Here is a 24568-nt window from a genome sequence, read left to right as displayed (position 1 = left end):
AATACTCTGACCAATAAAGGAAAGCATACCAAATGCCTTCTTCACTATCCTATCTACCTGCGACTCCACTTTCAAGGAGCTATGAACCTGCACTCCAAGGTCTCTTTGTTCAGCAACACTCCCTATAACCTTACCATTAAGTGTATAAGTTCTGCTAGGATTTGCTTTCCCAAAATGCAGCACCTCGCATTTATCTGAATTAAACTCCATCTGCCACTTCTCAGCTCATTGGCCCATCTGGGGCCAAGAACCTGTTGTAATCTGAGGTGATCGTTTACACTACACCTCCAATTTTGGTGTCATCCGCAAATTTACTAACTGTACCTCTTATGCTCATATCCAAATCATTTATGTAGATAACAAAAAGTAGAGAACCCAACACCGATCCTTGTGGCACTCCACTGGTCACAGGCCTCCAGTTTGAAAAACAACCCTCCACCACCACCCTCTGTCTTCTACCTTTGAACTAGTTCTGTATCCAAATGGCTAGCTCTCCCTGTATTCCGTGAGATCTAGCCTTGCTAACCAGTCTCCCATGGGGAACCTGTCGAACGCCTTACTGAAGTCCATATAGATCACATCTACTGCTTTGCCCTCATCAATCCTCTTTGTTAATTCCTCAAAAAACTCAATCAAGTTTTTGAGACATGATTTCCCACGCACAAAGCTATGTTCACTATCCCTAATCAGTCCTTGCCTTTCCCAATACATGTACATCCTGTCCCTCAGGATTCCCTCCAACAACTTGCCCACCACCAACGTCAGGCTCACTGGTCTATAGTTCCTTGGCTTGTCCTTACCACCCTTCTTAAACTGTGTCACCGCGTTAGCCAACCTCCAGTCTTCCGGCACCTCACCTGTTTTTATGGATGATACAAATATCTCAGTTTGAGGCCCAGCAATCACTTCTCTAGCTTCCCAAAGAGTTCTAGAGTACACCTGATCAGGTCCTGGGGATTTATCCACCTTTATGCTTTTCAAGACATCCAGCACTTCCTCCTCTGTAATATGGACGTTTTGCAAGGTGTCACCATCTATTTCCTTACATTCTATATCTTCCATATCCTTTTCCACAGTAAATACTGATGCAAAATACTCGTTTAGTATCTCCCCAATTTTCTGTGGCTCCACACAGAGGCCGCCTTGCTGATCTTTGAGGGGCCCTATTCTCTCCCTAGTTACCCATTTGTCCTTAAAGTATTTTTAAAAACTCTTTGGATTCTCCTTAACTCAATTTGCCAAAGCTATCTCATGTCCCCGTTTTGCCCTCCTGATTTCCCTTTTAAGTATACTCCTACTGCCTTTATACTCTTCTAAGGATTCACTTGATCTATCCTGTCTATACCTGACATATGCTTCCTTCTTTTTCTTAACCAAACCCTCAATTTCTTTAGTCATCCAGCATTCCCTGTACCTACCAGCCTTTCCTTTCATCCTAACAGGAATATATTTTCTCTGGATTCTAGTTATCTCATTTGTGAAGGCTTCCCATTTTCCAGCTCTCCTTTTATCTGCGAACATCTGCGTCCAATCAGCTTTTGAAAGCAATCCAAACAAAAAATAATTTTCTGTGTTCTTATAACACAGACTTCCTTCTTTGAGGACATCTGGTATTTTCTTAGGGCAGGAATTTCTTCTTCTAAAAGCATCTGAGAATTAGTGACGAGTCTACCCATTTTACTTAGAAATCATTTTCTTTTAATATTCCTTCATGCTAGCAAGGTCAATTCTCAAACTTGGTTCTGTAACACAATTTGCTGAATGAACATTGCCCCAAAGAAAATTACTACTCACCTACTCTTGCATTAACAATTAAGGATTTTTTTAGAATTCCTTGATTAGTAGGAGGGAAGGTTTAATTCAATTGAAATTTTTACAAAAAGGAAACAAGAGAGCAGAGTTACAGGAGAGAAAAGAGGTGAATGTTGTCAAAAGTATGACAGGAAAGTGTAGAAAATATATGCAAAAGAGTGCAGCAGAAATTAGAACCAGAGGAGGTAACAGTCGTAAAAAGTTAAAGCTTCAAGCCGTTTGTCTAAATGCACACAACATTTGTATCAATTTGTACCTGAGTTGCCTGTACAAATAGAAATAAATTATTATGACTTGTTGTCGATTAAAGAGATGTGGTTACCTGCTGAGAACTCAATATTCAAGGGTATTTGATGTTCTGGAAGAATAGGCAAAAAGAAAGAAGTGTTGGGGTAACTTTGTTAATAAAGGAGTCATGAGTGGTGAGTAGTGATGGAGACGCAGTAGATTGCAATTTGGAATTAGTTTGAATGGAAATAAGGAAGAGAAAGGGAAAGAAATCACAAGTGAGGTCCATGTATGGTTCACAAAGTGCTGTATAATTGTAGAAAAATGTGTAAATCAGCAAATAATAGAGTCATGTCAGAAGCCCACCTTCATTATCATGTGTCATTTTAATCTGTATATTGACTGGACAAATCAGGTTCTTGAGGTTGATACGAAAGACAAATTTCTAGAGAGCATCAGGGATTGCTTTTAGAGCAGTATGTTGCAGAACCTATACAGGAACAGATTAATCTAGATATGGTAATGTGTAATGAGGTAGGATTAGTAAGAGACATCATGATTAAGAATCCTCTAGTGGGTAGCAATGCCAACATGTTAGAATTTCAAAATAAGTTTGAGGGAGAGCAACTTGGGTCTCAAACCAGTAAATTCAACTTGAATAAGGGAAAATATAGTGGTATGAAGAAAAGTTATCTAAAGTGGGAAAATAGACTATGGGAAAAATCTAGATGAGCAGTAATAGACATTTAAGCAGGTATTTCATAACACACAGCCGAAATTTATTCTGGTCAAGAAGAAGGTCTTGATGAAAAGATCACCTATCTATACCAAACGCCATCATGGAAGGCATTAAATCAAAAACTAAAGCATATAAAATGACAGAAACTAGTGGTCGGTAAGAGGTTTAAAAGCTAATAAAGCATGATGATTAAAAGCTAATAAAGCAGGTGAAAATTGATTGTGTAAGCAAATTGTCAAGAAATATAAACACAAACAACAAGAGCTTCTACAGTATATGAAAAGAAAGAGTGGCCAAAGTAAATAAGGGACCCTTACAGGATGCAACAAAGGAATTAATGAGAGGAAATGACAGATAATTTAAATAAATATTTTGTATCAGTCTTCACAATGAAGGACATTATAAACACCCCAATGATATTAGATAACCAAGGTGCTAATGAGAGGATAAATCTTGTAGTAGTTTCCATCAGATGGGACAAAGTATTTTATAAATTAATGGGACTAAAGGCATCAAGTTGCCAGGCCTGCATTCAAAGATTTTAAAGGAAGTGGCTGCAGAGAGAGTGAAGGCATTGGCTGAAATATTCCAGAACTCACTGGATTCTGGGAGGATTCCAACAACTCAAGAAAGGAGGGAAACAGAAAGCATGAAACTATGGGCCAGGGAGCCGAACATCTGTTGTTGGGAAAATGTTTCCATTGTTAAGGAAGAAATAGCAGAACATTTAGAAAGGTTTAACACAATTAAACAGAGTCAACATGATTTTGTGAAAGGGAAATCATGCAAATCTGCATAATATAACAAGCAGAGTTGATAAAGGTGAACCAGTAGATATAGAGCATTTGGATTTCCAGATGGTACTTGACAAAGTGCCACATAAAAGGTTATTGCACAAGAAATGAATACATGGCATTGGTGTTAATTTATTAGCATAGGTCGAGGATTGATGACACAGAAGATAGAGAGTCAAATTAATGGGTTTTTTTTACTATGGAAAGTCTTAACCTGTGGAGTGACACAAGTCACTCCTGAACTGTCTGTGTGGAGCTTGCACATTCTCCCTGTGTCTGCGTGAGTTTCCTCCGGGTGCTCCGGTTTCCTCCCACAGTCCAGAGATGTGCAGGTCAGGTGAATTGGCCATGCTAAATTGCCCGTAGTGTTAGGTGCATTGGTTAGAGTGAAATGGGTCTGAGTGGTTACTCTTCGGAGGATCGGTGTGGATTGGTTGGGCCGAAGGGCCTGTTTCCACACTGTAGGGAATCTAATCTAAAGTCTCAGTCTTAGAATCTCAATTATTTAGTATACATATTAATGACTTTGAGGAGTGGGAAAATGGAATGTATTTAAGTTTACTGATGATACAAAAACAGACAGTTTGGCATGTTGAGGTAAGGATATAAGGGATCTGTGGGAGTGGGAGAAGAGGTTGCATTATAGATAGATTGAGTGAATGGGTAAAATCTTGGCAGATGGAATCAAAGGTAAGAAAGTGTGAGGTCATGCACTTTGGTAAGAAAAATTAAAAGGCAGACTATCATTTAAATAATTACAAAAGGTTACCCTTGAATATTGAGTTCTCAGTCTTGGTCGCCATATAACCACATCTCTTTAATAGCCAACAAGTCATAGTAATTTATTTCTATTTGTACGGCAACGCATGTATCTTGATACAAATGTTATGTGCATTTAGATAAACAGCTTGAAGCTTTAACTTTTTACGACTCTTACCTCTTCTGGTTCTAATTTCTGCTGCACTCTTCTGCATATATTTTCTACACTTTCCTGTCATACTTTTAACATTTGTCTGGTACAGCAAGTACTTAAGAAGTTAAATGGTATTTTAGCCTTTATTGCTTCGGGTTGGTATTTAAAAATAGAGACAACATGTTACAATTGTGCAGGATGTTGGTGAGGCTGCGCCTGGGGTGCTGTATACAATTTTCATGCCTGTATTTAAGAAAGGATGTACAAGCATTACATGCAGTTTAAAAGAGATATACCAAGCTGCTTCCTGAGATGAACGAATTGTGTTATCAAGAACAGCTGAATAGGTTACATCTTTATTGATTATAATTTAGAAGACGGAGGGGTATTCTTATTAAAATACATAAGATTTTGAAGGCACGTGAGAGGACAAACATTAGGAAGCTTTTTCCATTAATGATGGGAAATCTTAAACTAGGGGAGATAGCTACAGAATAGGGGGACACTCATTTAAAACTGAAATTCAGAGGGTAGTATTGTCTGGAATTCTCTATCCCAGAGAGATATGGAGACAAGATTGTTGAAAGTATTTAAAGAGGAGATAAATAGATTTTTGAAATATCAAGGAGTTGAGATTGATCCTGAGCTGGCATGGAAGAGGATTTGAGGTTTGACTAGATCAGCTATGATCTTGTTGAATGGTAGGGCAAGCTTTCGGGACCAAATGGTCTATCCCTGCCTCCATATCTTATGTTTCCTTTTTACAAGATTTCATTCGAAATATTAGCCACCCACTATCTCTTGTTCAGCTACTGCCGGCAGTCACGATACTTTTAACTACCCTTTTCCTTTATTTTCTTCGTTTCCCAGGCTAATGGGCAATATTGTTATCGACCAGGCCAGACTCCCTCAAAATATTTCAAGAAGGTAGCATAGACCTAACCTTTTCTTATTTTAAAAGCAGATGTGAAGTGAATATTCCAGGTGTGATGCAGCTGGTCAAACCACTCGGCTTTAAGTAAAACAGAATTTATTTAATCACTGCAGTTGAATCACAAATGAAAGAAAACAGAACTTAGAATAACTTAACAATTTAAAAACTCAACCGACTCGATACCACAACTTAAATAAGGAGCTGTCCCAATTCCCATAACATCCCATGAACACACCCCTTGGTAAAAGACAAATTCAAACACAGGTTCTTACAGGCAGCAAGAAACAAATTCCAAAGAGATTTCAAAGAGAAAGCCAATCAGGAACCATCTGCTGAAGCTTGGAACCTTTTTGCACTGCAAGCAGCTTCTCTGCTAAAACTAAACCAAACTAAAAAAAAACCCAAACTGGGAGAACTGGTCACTTTCCTGCCATTGTTAAACTAGGCTCTTTCCAAGAAATTTCAGCACCTCTGCCTCTATGACCTCTCCTAAAAAAAGTTCAAGGACAAAATAACCACATTCCAACCTTCTGGATGACCCAAGGCTGAAAAACTGACTGTCTCTGAATTTAATTTACTCAATCTTTTACTTGCTTACAGAATCTTCCCACAACAAAAAAATCGTCAATGCGCATCACAAAGATGCTTGCTTGTTTCTCCTTGTGATACCAGTGAAAGATGGCTGGGTCTATGTTTAACTGAACACAATTCACTTTCAGCATGATTGACCTAAATGAGAAATACCACACTCTATTCGACCCCATGACTCATGATTAATTTCCATAGTTCCTCTTCTATGTTGCCAGCTTCCTTAGGTGGCTTCAAAAAAAAACTTCCCTTTGAAATGTTTCCCTTGCAAAGATGTAGCTTTTGTGCGAATTAATTTACTTTCCTAGGAATACTTCTCTAAAATACCTAAGAAAATTTAAAGGTTTACTTTTCCTGCAGCAGGGCAATCAACTTTAATATTTTGGTCTCCATGTCTTTCTTTGAAACTCTGAACCACTAATGAACCACTTATACATCCCACAGGAAGCTTTTTTTTCTGAACAATCCAACTGGGTGATAAAACTAATTGACCCCTATCTAACACTTCAGCACATAGACCAAATTCTTTCTGACTTTCTAACATTTTTTTGTTTGGCATCCTTTATCCACTTAATTTTCAACTTATTTACGAAAACTTCTCGCTCATAAGGACTTCTTCTTCTTGTTTAACTATGACCTGTACCCACCTTCTCATCTCAGTCTGGATAGCCATTATAAGTTTGTCTCCTCCTATGATCTAAGTTCCTTTCACAAGCTTCTGATCTTTCACTCAAGGTCCACTTTTATTTATTCAGTCATGGCACTTGGGTGTTGCTGGCAGGCTAACATATATTGCCCAACCCTAGTTGACCTGAAGAAAGTGTGGTGAGTTGCCTTCTTGAACTGCCTCAGTCCACATGCTGTAAGATGACCCATAATGCCCTTAAGGAGGGAATTCTATGATTTTGAACCAGACACAGTAAAGGAACTGCAACACATTTCCAAGTCAAGCTGGGGTGAGTGGCTTCGAGGGGAATTTGCAGGTGGTGGTATTCCCATGTATGTGCTACCTTTGCCTTTCTAGATGGAGGTAGTTGTAGGTTTGGGAGGTGCTGTCCAAGGATCTTTGGTGAAGTTCTGCAGCATGTCTTGTAATTACTACACACTGCTGCTACTGAGTGTCATAGTGGAGGAAATAAATGCTTGTGGATGGTGCCAATCAAGTGGCTATTTTGACCTGGATGGTGTCAAGTTTCTTGAGTGTAGTTGGACCTGCACCTATCCAGGCAAGTGGGGAGTATTTCGTCATTCTTTTAACTTGTGCCTTGTAGATGGTGGACAGGCTATGGGGAGTCAGGAGGTGTATTACTTGCCACTGTATTGACCTGCTTTTGTGGCCACTATGTTTAAATGGTGAGTCCACTTGAGTTTCTGGTCAATGGTAACCCCCAGGATATTGACAATCAGGGATTCAGTGATGGCAACACCATTGAATGTCAAGAGGTAGTAGTCAGATTATCTCTTGTTGGAGATGGTCATTGCCTGGCATTGTGGTATGAATGTTATTTACCACTTATTGTCCAGATCTTGTTGCACTTGAACATTAACTGCTTCAGTAGCTGAGAAGTTGTGAATGGTGCTGAGCATTGTGTAATGGGGGGCACGGTGGCTCAGTGCTTAACACGGCTGCCTCACAATGCCAAGAATTCAGATTCGATTCCAGCCTCGGGCAACTGTCTGTGTGGAATTTGCACATTCTCCCTGCGTTTGTAAGGGTTTCCTCCAGGTGCTCCGGTTTCCTCCCACAATCCAAAAATGTGGATGTTAGGTGAATTGGTCACGCTAAATTGCCCATAGTGTTCAGAGATTTGTAGGTTGGGTGCATTAGCCAGTGGTAAATATAGGATAGGGGAATGTGCCTGATTGGGTTACTCTATGGGCCTCTGCTCTTTGTAGTTTTTATAAATGACTTGGATGAGGAGGTTGAGGGGTGGGTTAGTAAATTTGCAGATGGCACAAAGGCTGGAGGTGCCACTGATAGTATCAAGGGCTACTGCAGGCTGCAACACAGACAGGATGCAGAGCTGGGCTGGGAAATGGCAGGTGGAATTCAACCTGGATAAATGTGAAGTAATGCATTTTGGAAGGTTGAACTCGAATGCTGAATAAATGATTAAAGACAGGATTCTTGGCAGTGTGGAGGAACAGAGGGATCTTGGTGTGCAAGTATATAGATCCTTCAAAGTTGCCACCCAAGTGGATAGGGTTGTTAAGAAAGCATACGGCGTTTTGGCATTCATTAACAGGGGATCGAGTTTAAGAGCTGTTAGGTTTTGCTACAGCTCTACAAGGCCACACTTGGAATATTGTGTCCAGTCCTGATCGCCCTAATACAGGAAAGATACAGAGGCTTTGGAGTGGGTGCAAAGAAGGTTTACCAGGATGCTGCCTGGACTAGAGGGCTTGCCTTATGAAGAAAGGTTGAATAAGCTTGGACTTTTCTTTCTGGAGAGAAGGAGGAAGAGAGGTGACCTGATTGAGGTATACAAGAGGAATGGATAGAGGCAATAGCCAGAGACTTTCCCCAGGGCAGGATTGACTGGTACGAGGGGTCATAGTTTTAAGATATGAGGAGAAAGGTAGAGAGGGGATGTCAGAGGAAGGTTCTTTATGCAGAGAGTTGTGAATGCATGGAATGCGTTGCCAGTGGTGGTGGTGGAAGCAGAGTCATTCGGGCCATTTATGCGACTGCTGGACATGCACATGGATAGCAGTGAGCTGAGGGGTGTGTAGGTTAAGTTATTTTATTTTACATTAGGATTAACCCTCAGCACAACATCGTGGGCCAAAAGGTCTGTTCTGTGCTGTACTTTTCTATGTTCTATCTATCACTACCTATAACCTTCCATAAACGTTTATACTCTTGTTGGCCTTCTCTATTATAATATACCATGTTCCCTGAATTAAAATGTATTTCTGATGGCATTATATGATGCCACAAGGCTCAGTAAAGTTTGTTTGAATCCTCAGTCTTAATGAATACCTTTCTGTCAGTATATGTATGGTTTGATTAAAACCATATTCTAGATATTCCTGAGACTCATTTGTCTGTTACAGTCCCCTCCCCTTCCCTGTTGACTATCATAGCTGCCAGGAGTGTCTCGATCTTCGCTTCTTGTAGGTGTAATTGTTTCATATTGATTCTTGCAGTCACATCAGAATGGTCACAATATTTGATAAAAGCTGAATCCTCCATTTTTTTAAGCTATTGCTAAATGTCCCATTTGAGCCCTGAAGGTTGCTGGAGTGAGTTTTCTAAGATCTTTTTAAGGTTTCTGACAGCGGTTCCAGCTTTTCTTACTCCGGTTAACATTAGGAGTTTATCCATGTTCAATGCTCTACATAGGTTATTTGTTTTCAATCTTTGATAGAGTCTGTTAATTTTTATTATACATTCTCCAATGGAATGACCATTTATCATAAATTTATCATAGTCTGACAATGCCTTATGTGCAGTTTTTAGATCATCTTGCTCATAAATTCATCCATAAATTTCAATAGATTTGAAAAATTCTTGGTTGACGCTGCATTGTTGAGCCTTTAACCCTGTAAATATTTTACACCATATCCTGCATACAGTAGGAGGTGATAGTGCCACTCCAGATCTTGCCTTATCCTTGGTGAAAACATGCATATCCATGTCATTTTTCATTGATTGTAATGTTCAGTTTCACAGAAGATTGGTGGAAAATCATATCCTGAGACTTTACACTTGGCTTCAGTCATTTTTGTCCACAGTAACTCCCAATTAAATCTCTTTTCTGAAAGGAATATTAGCTTCCAAACTCTACATTTAAGCAAATATCTTCTGCTACCCTTGTTCATATATTATAATAAAAATAGACTAAAATACATGGACATTGTTTCTGCAGAGATTATTGACTTATACCAGTGCAATAATTCTCTCTCCCTGTCCCAGCAGTTTCCCTTTTTATACTCAACAACCTGTTACCTTTGAACCTTCGTTACTTGCAATATTAACATAATCCAGCCTGATATAAATCTAATTATTTCTTTTATATGTAACTGTTAAAGAAGCGTGTTAATATGTCTATTATCTTCCACCAGTTGGGTTACAGTCCTTTCTGTAAAACTGCAATTTCAGCAAGTAATTCTTTGGTATTCTGCCACATTGATAAAATAATACTGTTACTTGTTGATACTATTGTACACTAATAAGATTTGCCTTGAAGTATGATCTACTGTACTGTTCAACAACATCTGTTATGATCTGTAACTTTGTGGCATTTTGCAGTTTTGTATGATTATTGACTTGTAAAGAAATAATGACCTTACATTTACATTGCTGCTTTCACAATCTTGGTACATCCAAACTGTTTTAAAGCTAAGAAAGTAGTTTTGAACCTTGATCCCTACAGTGTTATAAAGAAACTGCTTAGTTATTGCTTTATATCAGTAGTTCCTCCTCCAAACAGGTGTCATATGGTTAAATACACTTCCTGGTGGCCAAGAATGCAATTACAGCTATGCCCAAACGAATCAGTTGATCAGTGAAAGCCCATGCACAATACATGTACAGGCTCAAAGATAATCCAGTCACCATTGTTTTGTAGACCTTCCAGACTAGCCCATTGGAAAGAAAATTGCTCAGTTGCCTATCATTTATTAGACTGAAAAAGTTTGAAATTCTTGGATTCCCTGATCACTGGGTCGGGAAGATCAGTCGCTCACCACCTGGATTGGTGCTATCTCATATGTGATGCTAAATCAAATCTTGTTTTACAGACCTGATTGTAAATTCTACACAAAGTCACTGATGGAACAGTAAAATAAGGCATTGGTTTTGAAATGATCTTGCTTGACCTGTTGTGACCTGATTCTCCTCAAATTTTGAAATAAAGATGTATTGGTTTACAATCTTTGATGCATTCCCCCAGCACTTGTGGTGGATATGTTTATGGAAAAGTGGTTTCCTAATTATGCAAGGTAGGAACTATAAAACTATCTCAGTAATCAAAATGAATATTCCTTCATTGTATCAATATTTAAATTATAAGGCCAATTTACAAATGATAAGCCCACACTGATTGGAAGGATTTCAAGCACAGAAAAAGAAATTAACATTTAACAACTTATTATTTCTCTTACGTTCAGCTCACCCTGATGGTTGCAAATTGGTAAGTAGCATAGATATCTCTGCCCAAAATATATGGACATCTTAAGTCCAACAACTTTGAAATTAATAATGCAAATGAATAATGGCTAATTATTTTATGGTTGATGTAAGCAGGCACTCGTTATAGACAAATACGTATGTTGTAAGTGGTGAGGCCTTTCGCATCTTTTACTTACCGTGCTTATGAAATTAATGTTAATTTTGCTTTGAGCAAAACCTCAGAGGTTCACAGGCTATGTCTTGTGACTCTTCACACAAGACCAATGCAAGACGATATCAAGTTCCTAACATCACCAGTGTTGGGTACTTTAAAATTAATCATACAAAGTCAGGCTGAGATTAATAAATTTGTGTCTTCCTGCTAAATATGGTTAGATGTGTAAGTGCATAGAAGTAAATTAAAAGCATGTCAGTCAATCACATTCATACCTCCAACTCTAGGGCTGGTTCATTTGTTTAACCAGCTGTTTGTTATTCTCTGGACTTTTATCACATATGAACAACACAAATGTACTTAGTAAATATCACTTAACTTAGAGACATAGCGCCATACGTTATATAGCACAGAAACAGACTCTTCTGTACAACTGGTCCACACCGACCAGTATCCTAAACTGATCTGGTCCAATTTGTCTAAACCCTCCCTATTCGTGTACCCATCAGATGCCTTTTAAATGTTGTAATTGTATCCACCTCTATCAAGTCCTCTGGCAGCCAGTTCCCTACACTCACCACCCTCTGTGTGAAAATGTTACCCCTCAGGCCCCTTTTATATCTTTCCTCTCTCACCCCAAACCTCTGCCCTCTAGTTCTGGACTTCCCCACCCCAGGGAAAAGACGTTGTCTATTTATCCTATCCATGCTCCTCATGATTTTGTAAACCTCTGTAAGGTCACCCTTCAGCTTCCGACGCTCCAGGGAAAAAAGGCCCAGCCCATTCAGCCTCTCACTGTAGCTCAAATACTCCTATCCCAGCAACACCCTTGTAAGTCTTTTCTGAACCCTTTCAAGTTTAACAACACCTTTCCTATAGCAAAAACTGTGTGGACTGGGCCTATATTCCAGGGAATTTAGAATTATGGGAGTTTATCTGAATGAAATGTAATTTTATTGAGGATTCTGGGAGTGATTCCCTTGTCTGAGGATTCCCAAACAGAGGGGATTCCAGTCCTAGGATTTGGGTTCTCTAGATATTTATCAGAAATTGACACATACGTCTTTCACATTCTGTCTGTCAGTCCCTCATACAACAGTTTTTACCTACTCAATGGAATAAAACAGATTGCAAGGAGGTTTATAAAAAAAGCAGACACTGGAATATGCCCTCTAAATTTGCTGAAGGTTTTATTAATATGTTGCACAGTACTTTTAAACAGAGTGTATAATGATATTCACTGCACCAGGAAACAATACATTTCTATATAGGACAACAATGGATTCAGCTATACCATCCAGTGAAACATTCACAACCAACCCCTCCTTTCTCCTAATGTTCGACTATCTGCTGGGTACAATTCCACATACATTGCTTCAGAGATCACAAAGCCTCAACCATGAAGGGCATTCTATCCGATGCTGTCCATATTCAATATTCATACACTGATTATCCGAGGCAAAACCTCTATTCCACGTAAACAAGAGTTTTAGAGGCCAAAGTTAGTACCACTATTTCTTTTGAAGCAACCAAACACAGATTAGACAGCAAATCCAGAATCATTGCAATCTTCACTACACAAAATACTTTCACTCACCTCGTACTATATTCTATAGTTACACGTGCATGTATACTAATTTATATATGCATACATTGTGCAAAAAAGCATATAAAATATTTTCATTTGTTCAGCATATAACAAACATTTCCAACATAAAATGAATTACGTCAAAATGCAATGACTTTAGTGTGTATGCAAACACATTAACCATTTTCCATGCAGCTAGGTGTCTTAATAGCATAAATGGGAAGAACAAGTCCTTGTTCTAGCTTGCACTAGATGACAGAAGGAACACTAAAATTAGTAGTATTCCCAGCTCCTCTTCAAACTGCAATATCTGTCCTCACATCCTGCTATATGTGGCCTGGGATTCTGCATCAAAATCCAAAGCAAGGCACCTTCAACACTGTAGCACTCCTTGGGGAATCAGCCTGGATTATATTATCAAGATCTTGGGTGCGTCTTCTGATTTAAGAGCTAGTGTTCCACAATTTACCATGAATCATGCTGAGAAGGTGTACTGCAAGGACTCACCATAGTACAAAATCTTACTCATATTGAAACATCATGATAATTGTAATTTAGTTCAAAATTAAATAAATTGTTCAGTATCACTGTACTTTCATATTGAATGTGCAGTATTTACAATTAGAAGTGATTCTCAAGCAGCTTCATCCATTTTTCAGTTAGGATTATGACTCTGAAAGAACAGAAAATGCATTCAGTTTTACAAGTTGTACATGGAAGGAATGTGATAGCAACCGATCACAGGGTTTCTCCACCTATCGTCAGCTTTATTAACAGGAATATATCACGATTAGGGCCACCAATGTCCCAAGATTATGATGAGATCTCCAGTAATTGATCAGTAGGTTCCTGCACATTGTTGCAAGCAATCCTTGAGAATAATCACAGGGACATTAAAAGAAAATGCTCCCCACCTTCAATTTTGACCACTTTAGTCAATGAGTTATAAAAATTTTAAGAGATGAGGAAGAATGCTTCCCAGAGTGGAAAACAATGTTAGACTGTTAGGTAGCCAATGGAGGAAGTGAAAGTGTGGCGTCATTAAAGGCAGGAGGTCATGGGATGAAATTTCCAAGAATTACATCCAATTATAGTTGGCAACCCAAGAGGACATGGTACTAACAAATCACTTCCTGTTCCCACCTACAATACCCTGAATATATAACGATTGCCAACCCCATCCAAAGCAATGCTTAAACTGTTACACAGTGAGTGCAAGTTTTCACTGCAACACATAGGGTCATTCATGCAAGAAACCCACTCAACACCCAGTCATGTGTTGTGCCTCTATGTTCCAAGCTGCTGAAAACTATATACATTTCCGTGAGATCTTAACCTTTCCTCAACCAAACATCAGGCAGCTGACAGATGGCAAGATACATGTTTACAGCTAGGCAGGAGTTCTGCTGCAACACAACTCATGATGTGTCTTTCTATACTGACCATTTTTTCTCCGCTGATAATTTCCCAGATATGCCAGTTTCCTAGCAACTTATTACAAACTGACAAATATAACGTATCACATATTGAAGAAAAAGATTAGCTTAGAGGTTAACCCATGAAAGGAACAGATGTTGTCCAGGAAAATTTTGATAGCGAGATCAACTTTAGAAATGTCAGCATCAGGATGATACGCAGAAATGAGACAGCGCGACGTTGGCACCGGCCCTAGACAAGTAATCCAAGGGTAAATGCCCGGAGAACACAGATACAAATCCTATCATAGCAGAAATTATCTGATCATAGAAATTAAATTCTGTGAATTGTGAAGATAACATCAGTAATGATGAACTTGGCAATTATCATTCATGGTTATAAAATCTCATCAGTTTCATTGATGTCTGGTTAGGGAAGGAAATCTACCCTCCTTAGTTCGTCTATACAACATGTTATTCCGGACCCACAGAAATGCAATTGAGCTTAATTGTTTCCAAAATGATGGTATTTCCTCCCCCACCCCTCCCCACTGGAGCAGGAATTATTTAAATTGGCTACCCCCAGCCTTGAAATGAGCAATTAATTTGTATTCCTCTCTGCTCTGGGAAACATCCCTGGTAATAGGAATTCATCAAAGAGCTGACTCAACATGATTTTGTACTATTTCCTTGGCCTCCATGCACATAATCACACGACACTGAAAATTCACACCTTTGTCCTTTTGAAACAAGAAGCATCAGCTAAATGACCACCTCCCCATGACATTCAATGGTGTCATAATTGTCAAATTCTTCACCTGAGAGATATATTGACCAGAAACAACTGGACCAGCTACATAAATGTTATGCTAATTGGGCAGTGTTGGAAAATGGGGTCCATTTTAAAACTATGACCTCTTAGTGTTCCATACTTAAAGTTTCCAGTATAGCATGAGATTTCATTTAGGCATGTTACCGTAGCAACTAGTCTTCTACAAATGTAAACAAAAGATTCATTGGGTGCCACATCACCATATAATGTGTACAGTGATTTTGAAAATAATGGGATTTTGTTCATGGAAGAAATGAAAACTGAGTTTTAAATGGAAGTGCGCAAGGGGACAATGATCATCCTGACATGATGAATAATTATCCCATGGACATTGTCCAAAAAGATAACTAATCAGCATTTCAACCTTGATAAAGGGTAATATGTTTCACGTAGGAAAAGAATAGAGAAGGTTATGGGCCTTCCAACATAAAATGAATTATATCAAAATGCAGTGACTTAAGCTAAAATGAATGAGTATAACAGACAGATAGTAGCTCTACATGGTCAACAATGAAAGGTTGCTTGCATCTGTGAGCTACCACCGACAGGTCAGAGAAGAAGATAGCCTCTGAAAGGGAGAGATGCTTCTGTGGCCTTTCTGGAACATTTGTTCTAGCATGGACAAAGAATCATTGGAATAGGAATATGCTAGATTTAGGAAAGTCTCTGATATCTGAGGAAAGTGTTTTGACACAGATATCTGAATAAATTACTCAGTGAAGCAGGGATGAAGGAACCTTGACTATAGCTCAGCGGGGAGTGTGTTGCATGGCAAGTTTAAGTTACTTACTGTTTAAAGTATATGTTTTTTACAAAAAAGAAAATAGCTTTTAGTCAGTCATACTTTTAATCATTTGTAACAGTAAAGGTTTTAAAACATGAAATCTTCCTGTGTCATTTTTTCAACTAGCAGCTGGAAGTTCTAATCATTATTGGCCTCTACAGAGAATTTGACAGAGGACAATAAATTTCATCTTTGGCGGGGAATGTGGTAGTGATGTCTCCATGCATCCACTGCCCTTGTTCTATTAATGGTGAATATAAGCGAATAAACTTACTTCACCTGTGCAGTTTTGTTATCTGATACCTTCAACACTGAGCTGAATCTTCTTCATCCAAATGTTTGTCTGGGATTGGTGGGGGCTCTTCAATCTCCACTTCATCTTGAACTTCAAACTTTTCTAGAACTTGTGATTGGTTCGCCTTATTCCGTTGTTTAATTATTTTTGCATAAATTGGTGCTGATGTCAACCCTTCTACTGCCACCTTGTTCTTGTTGCTGCACTCATCCATCTGTTTTGAATCTGCCGAGGGCACTGTCTCACATGGTGTCATATACTCCAGGTTCTGTGGCTCAGGATTCTCCTGCTTTGATGCCCATTCGTTCACTTGGATGTCTTTCACAACTTCATACAGACTATCGTCTGAGCTTTCCTCAATCTGTATGATACTAGTCAAAGGAATACTTGGGATACGTCGGAGGTTTACGCTGTCCACTTTTTCTGTCTGCTGGTCTGCGGGCACAAAGGTCAGTATTTGGTCATTAGTCATTTATATAATACAGTAATGGTTACATGCAAGTTATGAAAATGGTCACCAAGCTTAGTTGTTCCTTTGATGGTATGAATTATTTCCCTGATCTTTGGAGTCAGCACATGCACAACCATCTGAGGAACATTAGGGAGCCATCCTAGGTACCAACAACTCAGACAATGTTGTCTATCTCATATGCTGCAGGCAAGGATGCCCTGAGGCATGGTACATTGGTGAAACCAAGCAGAGGCTATGGCATCGGATGAATGGGCACCACACAACAATCAACAGACAGGAGTGTTCCCTCCCAGTTGAAGAATTCTTCAGCGGTCCGGGACATTCGACCTCGAACCTTCGGATGACCATCCTCCCAGGCGGACTTCGGGACAAGCAGCAGCGAAATGTGGACGAGCAGAGGCTGATAGCTAAGTTCGGTAACTATAGGGATGGCCTCAGCTGGGACCTTGGGTTCATGTCACACTACAGGTAACCACCATTGCACTATACACACACACATACAGACACTCCCACACACACACACAGGCACTCCTACACACACACATGCGGACTCCCACAGACACACACATGCACCCTTACAGACTTAGACCCCTTTACACTCACACATATATACACTTTCTCTCACAGACACTCATAACCATCCCCACCTGCCCACACACACACACACACACAGACAAACCCACATGCCTTTGTGAGGTGAATTTGTACTTGCAGAGCTACATTGTACTTTGTTCAAAAACGACATGAATCCATGTAAGATTCTGTCAATTCATTTTTTAGATTAGAATTAGTCTAAACAGTATGGTACAGACAGCAGCATAGAGGGGGCTAACACCTTCAATACAATATTTGGGCTGACACCAATTGTTAAAGTTCACTTAAGAATGTAACTTTTTAAAAAAGGTTTTGCGATTTACATATGAAAGAAGTGAAACTAACACGGTCATTCTAGCAAATGAGAGACTTAAACAATCAAGGTATTTTTCAATGTATAATTTCAGTTACATCACACTGTAAACGTTTGCTATATGTTCTGTGTCTTACAATCATGTACTTCACAACCACCTGATGAAGGAGCAGCACTCTGAAAGCTAGTGCTTCCAATTAAACCTGTTGGACTATAACCTGGCGTTGTTTGATTTTTAACTTTGTACACCCCAGTCCAACACCGGCATGTCCAAATCATGCCTTTAATTTCAGAATATATCAGGAAAGTATTTGGGATCAAGATGTAATATCCTCAAGAATTTCTTACAATAGCAGAAGACCTGAATCAAGCTGAAACTGTGTTTTTGGCCACTGCATATCAGGGAAGATATGTTTGCCTTGGAGGCAGTAAAGAATAGATCTTTTGGAAGTGCTAAACATTAACATGCAAGGTGAAGGGCTTGAGCATCAAAGATTAAATGGAAATCCAACAAAGTTAGTTAAGGTGTGTGAAGTATTTGATAGATTACATAGTGAGAAACAAAACAGGAGGACTTAAATTAGTCTTTCAGGCTATGTCAGGAAGCACTTTTTTCAAATATAGGGTATGGAAATTTGTAATAAAAAAACAATGGAAATATGAAACTCTTTCATTTAAAAAATTGAATACAATGGCATACAGGGGATATGGAAGTCAATTGAAAATTTGCAGACTAAAATTTAAGAGTTTTATTAGGTACAGGATACAAACCAAGATGGGTAAATGGAATTGAGGTACAGTGCAACCATGATCTAATCAAATAGTATAGCAGGTTTAATGGATGGACTAGCATATTCCTGTTATTGAGAATCAAGTTTAATATAAGAAGGCACAGAGACAAAGCCTTGAAGGCCAGATGTTACAATGTAACTTTATCTTCAGTGGAACATTTGTAACAACGAGGAAAGATTGAACAGCTTCATTACCAAAAAGATGAGATCTATTGGAGGTCTTCAAAATTACAAATTGTTCAATGATGAACGGATAAGGCTTGAAAAAAATGAGAGAGGTATAGTCCTTGGAGGCAAATGGGAATTTGTTACATTGGGAGAATTTTTACAGGTGAACAAGTTAACCAGTATAGTATATTAGGCTTCAGATGGAAGGATCCAGAACAGTATTAAGAGAAACACCCATACTGGAAGAAATATGTGGTATTAAATTTGGATGTTCTAGTGTTTGGTTAAAACCCTGAAGGAATTATTTAAAGCTGAGAAAATATAACCTCAGTTGTACAAGTACTCAAGGAAGAGCCTATAGATGCACAAGACCTGAAATTGGAGAATCAGTTAAGTCAAGCCCAATAAAGCTGAGAGCAGAAGGATTCCTCTCTGTTGTGATTACTGCAAAGGGAGTTAAGGTTACAGGGTTGTATTTCACCATGTGTATCAAAATTTTAAAATTTGTGTTAAATGTAACTAGTATATCTTCATATCTTTTATACAATCAATTTCTATTTTATTGTTAAAACTAAATCTGCAGCATTGTGTGCTTGTGTTTCAGGGAAACATTACCTTATTAATTAGAAATAGAACAAAATATGATAAATCAGGACAGATTTCATTCTGACATCTGATATGTTCAGTAAAAAGATCAGCTGAGATTGTAACAATAGTCACTGACAGATGAAAAATAATTTTGGAGGAATTTCTTGACACCTGGATTGGTGAGAATGTGGAACGCCCTGCTACATCCAGTGATTGAAGTGGACAGTTACAGTATGCATTGAGACTGGCCTTAAATACAAGAGGAAAGAGGGATCAAGGAACAATGGCAGCAGAGGTAATTCAAATGGTTCACGTGGGGTATAGGGACTAGCATAAACCTGTTCTATCTGTAGCATGACCCATAGTTTTCTGGTCACTTGTTAATTCAGTTCTGTGCACTGTGTAAGTGCAGAAGTCCCACTCCCACTCTGACCTCTCTATCCTGTAACAATTCTGCCTCTGTCATTTTCATCTCATCCAGATTCATCTTCTGTTTCCCTACCATCCCCACCTTTGCTTTGCACTAATATTGCTTTTAATTTTTTTCTACAGTAGATTTTCCCTTTGTGCTCTCTCCTCCCCATTTTCTCCACCTCCAGGCTTGTATGGTATCTGTTACATCTCGAACATGTTCCAGTTCTGCTGAAAGGACATTGACCTGAATTGTTGACAGCTTCTCTCTCCACACAAGCTGCCAGGCCTGCTGATTGTTTCCAGTATTTCCAGGTTTGTCATTTTACACTTTCAGCACAAACAATGTTTTTCTTTTAAAGTAATTAATTAAATGGAAAGTAATTTGGGACCTCTTGCACTTGTGAAAGGGGCTATATAAATGTACATTCTGTCTTTCTTCATTTAGTAACTATGGTCACTGATACTCAGTTGGTGTTCTGCAAGGGCCACTCATCTCATGACATTATTCCAGTCTTCTTTCAAATATAGAAAAGGACTGAAATCCAGAGGTAGGGTAAGTGTGACTGTCCTTGACATCAAGGCCACATTTGACCAAGTGTGGCATCAAGGAGCCCAAACAAAATTAGAGTTAATGGAAATCGGAGGAAAAACTCTCTGTTTTGATTAGAGCCATACCTGGCACATAGAAAAGTAGTTGTGGCTGTTGAAGGTCAGTCACTTCAGCTCGAGGACATCTCTGCGGGAGTTCCTCAGGGTAATGTCTTAGGCCCAAATATCTTCAGCTGCTTCATCAATGAACTTCCCTCTAACATTAAGGTCAGAAGTGGGGACATTCGCCAAAGATTGTACAATGCTTAGTACCATTCATGACTCCTCAGATACTGAAGTAATCCATATCCAAATACAATAATATTAGGACCATATCCAGCTTTGGGCAAAGTGGCAAGTAACATTCGTGCCATACAAATGCCAGGAAAAAGCCAATTCACAACAGAGGATTTGACCATCACACCTTGACTTCACTTGTATTACTCTTACTGAAACCTAACTATCAACATTATTAACCAGGCGCTGAACTGGAATAGCCATGTAAGGGCTGTGGTTAGAAGAGCAGCATGGAAGTTAAGGGTCCTACATTGAGTAACTCACCTCCTGACTCCCGAAAGCCTGATCACTATCTATAAGGCATAACTCAGGAGTGTGATGGAATAGTCCCCACTTATCTGGGTGAATGCAGGTCCAACAACACTCAAGAAGCTTGACACCATCCATGACAGAGCAACTTGCTTGATTGGCACCATTTCAACTGCTCTACCACTCAGTAGCAGCTGGAGTATGCCATCTACAAACAGCACTGCAGAAATTCATGAAGGCTCCTTAGACAGCAGTTTCCAAATCCACAACCACATTAACAAGGGCAACAGATACATAGGAACTCTACCTCTTACAACTTCCCCCTCAAATCACACACTATCCTGATTTCAAAGCATTTCATCATTCCTTCAGTGTGACTGTGTCAAAATCCTGGAATTTCCTCCCTAACAGCATTGAATGGGTACCTACAGCAGTTCAAGAACGCAGCTCTCCGCCACCTTTTTGAGGACATATAGGATGGACAACAAATGCTGCATCCCCGCGCCCCCCTCCCCCAGCAAGGCCCACACTCTATTAATGAATTTTTAAACATTAAGCCTGCCAGCAGAGGGCACAATACCTAAAGCTTATACAAAAGCAGTTTTCCTAATCGGATGTTAAACTAAGATTAAAAAGAATATCTAAAATGCACCATTGGTCTCCCTTTTCAGTCTACTGCACTTCAGAATCTTCATTCAAAATGCAAGTCACTCTATTTTTATTATCAGAGATGTTATTACACACCTCTCACAGTCCAGGGTAAGGACACACTACCACTGCACTGTAAGAGGGTCACAAATTGGATCTGAATGAGAAATGGAAATGTTTGGATACTTATCTGTAATTGACAGCAGTGGTATTTGAACTCATGGCTTCCATAGAGACTAGAACCTGAATCCATCACCTTAGACCTCTTGGCCACACTACCATTACAAGGCTCTCTTTAGCTACAATCATTAAGAGACATCACCTGTTTAAAACACTATTGCCATTACATACCAGTTGATGGTGTCATTCTATTTGCCTTTGTAACTTTTGGATCATCTTTGGCTTGAACCGGAACATTATGATTCTTCTGCAGAATAAATAGAATGATACACGGGATGTAAGTGTTAGATTGGGTTTTGTCTGTCAATGATCAAAACCAATGTACATCTAACACATTATTTGCTGTCAGATCAGAATTGCTGATTCCTCCACCAATGCAGTGATTGCTAAAAGCTCCAATCATTACTTCATTCACAATATCTTTAAAGGATTTTTATGTTTTGAGCCTATGACCAGCACCTGTTGTTCTCAATTCAAAAAAGGCAAATAACTAACAGTTTACATCATTGGAATGGGCCTATAGACCTCACTTCATACATTCAGTACATTCCTCTTAAGAATCACTGAGTTAGAAGCTTGAGAAGTCAAATCCCACTCTTTCACCAACACCAGTCTCTGGGACACTCAATACTCCTACTCCAATAATGATTCCTAAGTCCCTTCACTAATTCCATTCCCCATCACCAGTTGCTGGGACAGTCCATCTCCACCCAGCATTGGTATCAGAATGCAGACTGAAATTTCAAAATCTGCTAAGAATATGATGCTTGTACATGTAACAGATAGTGAGAATGATTCCAATTAATTACAACAAAACATAGATGGGCTGGCAAATATGATGGGTAGACCATAATACAAAGTTGATGTATTTTGGCTGTAGGAATAGGGTGAGGGAATATGGACTTAGCACAATTCTACATGGTGTGCAGGAGCAGAGACTTCTGATCGTTCAAATGCATAGGTTTTAAAAATGTGGCAACACACACTGACAGAATAATTTGCAAAGCATATACTCTATGTAATGCTCTAGTTAGGCAACAACAAGAGTATTATGTGTAGTTCTGATACCACACTGAAGAGAATGTAAGGGTGCTTGAAAGGTGCAGAGGAAATTACAAGAATAGTTCCTGAGATAAAGGAATTAATGACAAGGTTAGATTGGAGAAGCTGAGGCTTTCCTTGAAGTTAAGGAAATTGATAAATTTGATAGAGCTGTAGATGTTGCTGTCAGGTTTAGATAAGCTGGATAGAAAACAAAATGTTTCCAGTTGTTGATGAATCAAGGGCTAGGGACTGATTATAACAATGCTTCTCAATTGGTTTCACACTGTGACCCAACTTCAAGGTCTGAAAATTGTCATGACCCCAAAGGGGTTTGAGATGGAACAGTGGAACTGAGAGAATGGGTGGTGTGAAGATGAAGTGGGAGAGCTTGTGAGGGGATGGGGGAAGATGGGCATCCAGAGTGAGGGGACCTCTATGGTGAACATTGCTGCCTCCAAGCTTTTGATCCCAAAATTTTAGTCTGCAATCACATTGGGGTTCCCAACTTGGGAAGCCTTGAATTAAAGGTATTTAGGTGTGAGGAAGAACTGCAGTACTCAACATACGATAATATCCTGGAACTCACTGCTTATAGGGGTAGTGGAAACAAGAACAATCAATAATTTAAAAAAGGAAATTGGATGAACACTTGAAGGGAATAACCTTGTACTGCCACAGGGATAGATCAAGGCAATGGGACTTTTAGGAATATCCAAAGACAGTCAGTGTGGACATAATGAGCTAAATAGCCTCATTCAGCTCTTCTCTATTGAAGAAATTTTCATGGAATTGGGAAGACTATGCAGATGTCTCCATTTCTGACAGGGCCACTATTTGCTAGCAGGGGAAGGGAAAAGGGTGCAATTTTAGTGTTGAGTTCAAACAGACCCCATTTTGATTGCTACAATTGCCCTGAGCACAGTGCAGAAGTCACAAATCAATGGGGTAGATGTAAGCATTCTTGGAGAGCAGATAATGTATGTTTAAGTCTCAGCACCTTAAGATTTTAAAATCCCCCACTCTTGAAACACGCTGAAGTAGTCCATGTGAGTTTTAAGAAAAAACCTCTGCTGAACCATCTGGTATTGATTTAAAAAACTGGTCATGCTCCTTCAGTAGATTATCTTTTCTTTTTTAAAATCAACCATAATTTTCACCTCATCCAAAGGTCAGAATTGAACTTGGACATTCTTGACCAGATAAAGGGATAAATCACTGCTCACAAGAACCCCCTCAACAGATCTGGGTTGACACTTCACAGCAGCATTAGTTATACTATTATAAATGTCTGTCTCAGTTGCAAAAGCTACAATTATTTGAATGAGTATTTTGAGATCACAGTTTGATTTGAAGTTTAAAGAGGCTATTAAAGGATATGTCTGATGTTGTCTATACAGAAGTTTGTATTTTTGAAGTAATTGACCACTGAAAATGTAAAAGTTTTTAATGAGTTTTATGAATAGGAATTTTTTTTCATTATCCGTTGTGTATGAATGAGAGCTACATTAAACAATTTTTCTCCACGTGCCTCCTGAAATCTGCCCATGGTGGATATTGGGTGATGTGGCATGGAGGTGGATAGAAAGTACAAGTTGTCATGGAGAGGCTGTGGGAGATGAATGAAGAGTGGCTGTGAAAAGTGAGGGCTAGAGGGTCTAACATTTCGAAAACAACTGACACAAAATGGCCATTTAGGATCAAAGTTGGGCCTGCACCAACTCCCTGATGTGAAACTTTCTCTAAACTGAGGTGAGACTGCCATGTTGGGAAATTATTTGACCTGTCCTATCTACCTCAGTAACAAAAGTCCTGTCCGATGACTATAGACACTTAAACATGAAGGAGTGCTGCACTATAGGACAAAGTGTGGTCAGGCCTGTCTTGAGTGAGTTTGAAAAATTAAATCCACCATACACCACTACCCAAAGGTGAGTACAGAGCTTTCCTTGGTCTCCCAGCCAATAACTTATCTCTCAACTGCAAGTGATCTGGTCTGAGGGGTGACTTCA

At 39.1% G+C, this 24568-nt stretch overlaps 1 protein-coding gene across 5 annotated transcripts in view; it reads right to left on the bottom strand.

The window, feature by feature from the left end:
• Positions 1-12465: 12465 nt before the first annotated feature.
• LOC122563607 (uncharacterized) overlaps positions 12466-24568 on the bottom strand; it is a 28476-nt gene continuing 16373 nt past the window's right edge. For 4 of the 5 annotated variants that reach the window (XM_043717554.2, XM_043717555.2, XM_087976798.1 and 1 more), the window contains 3 exons: positions 21687-21762; positions 16193-16648; positions 12466-13560 (listed from right to left, as the gene is read on the bottom strand). In XM_043717554.2, coding sequence (XP_043573489.2) covers positions 16224-16648; positions 21687-21762 — 501 coding nt within the window. In that variant the 3' untranslated portion in view covers positions 12466-13560; positions 16193-16223. The remainder of the gene's footprint in view (positions 13561-16192; positions 16649-21686; positions 21763-24568) is intronic. The other variant, XM_043717556.2, reaches the window with a different exon arrangement.

Source organism: Chiloscyllium plagiosum, unplaced genomic scaffold (assembly GCF_037043375.1).
Source record: "Chiloscyllium plagiosum isolate Xiang-an unplaced genomic scaffold, Cpla_swu_hap1 HiC_scaffold_30, whole genome shotgun sequence".
NCBI lineage: Eukaryota > Metazoa > Chordata > Chondrichthyes > Orectolobiformes > Hemiscylliidae > Chiloscyllium > Chiloscyllium plagiosum.
The sequence above is the reverse complement of the archived record's forward strand: the minus strand, read 5'-3'. Positions and strand labels throughout refer to the sequence as shown.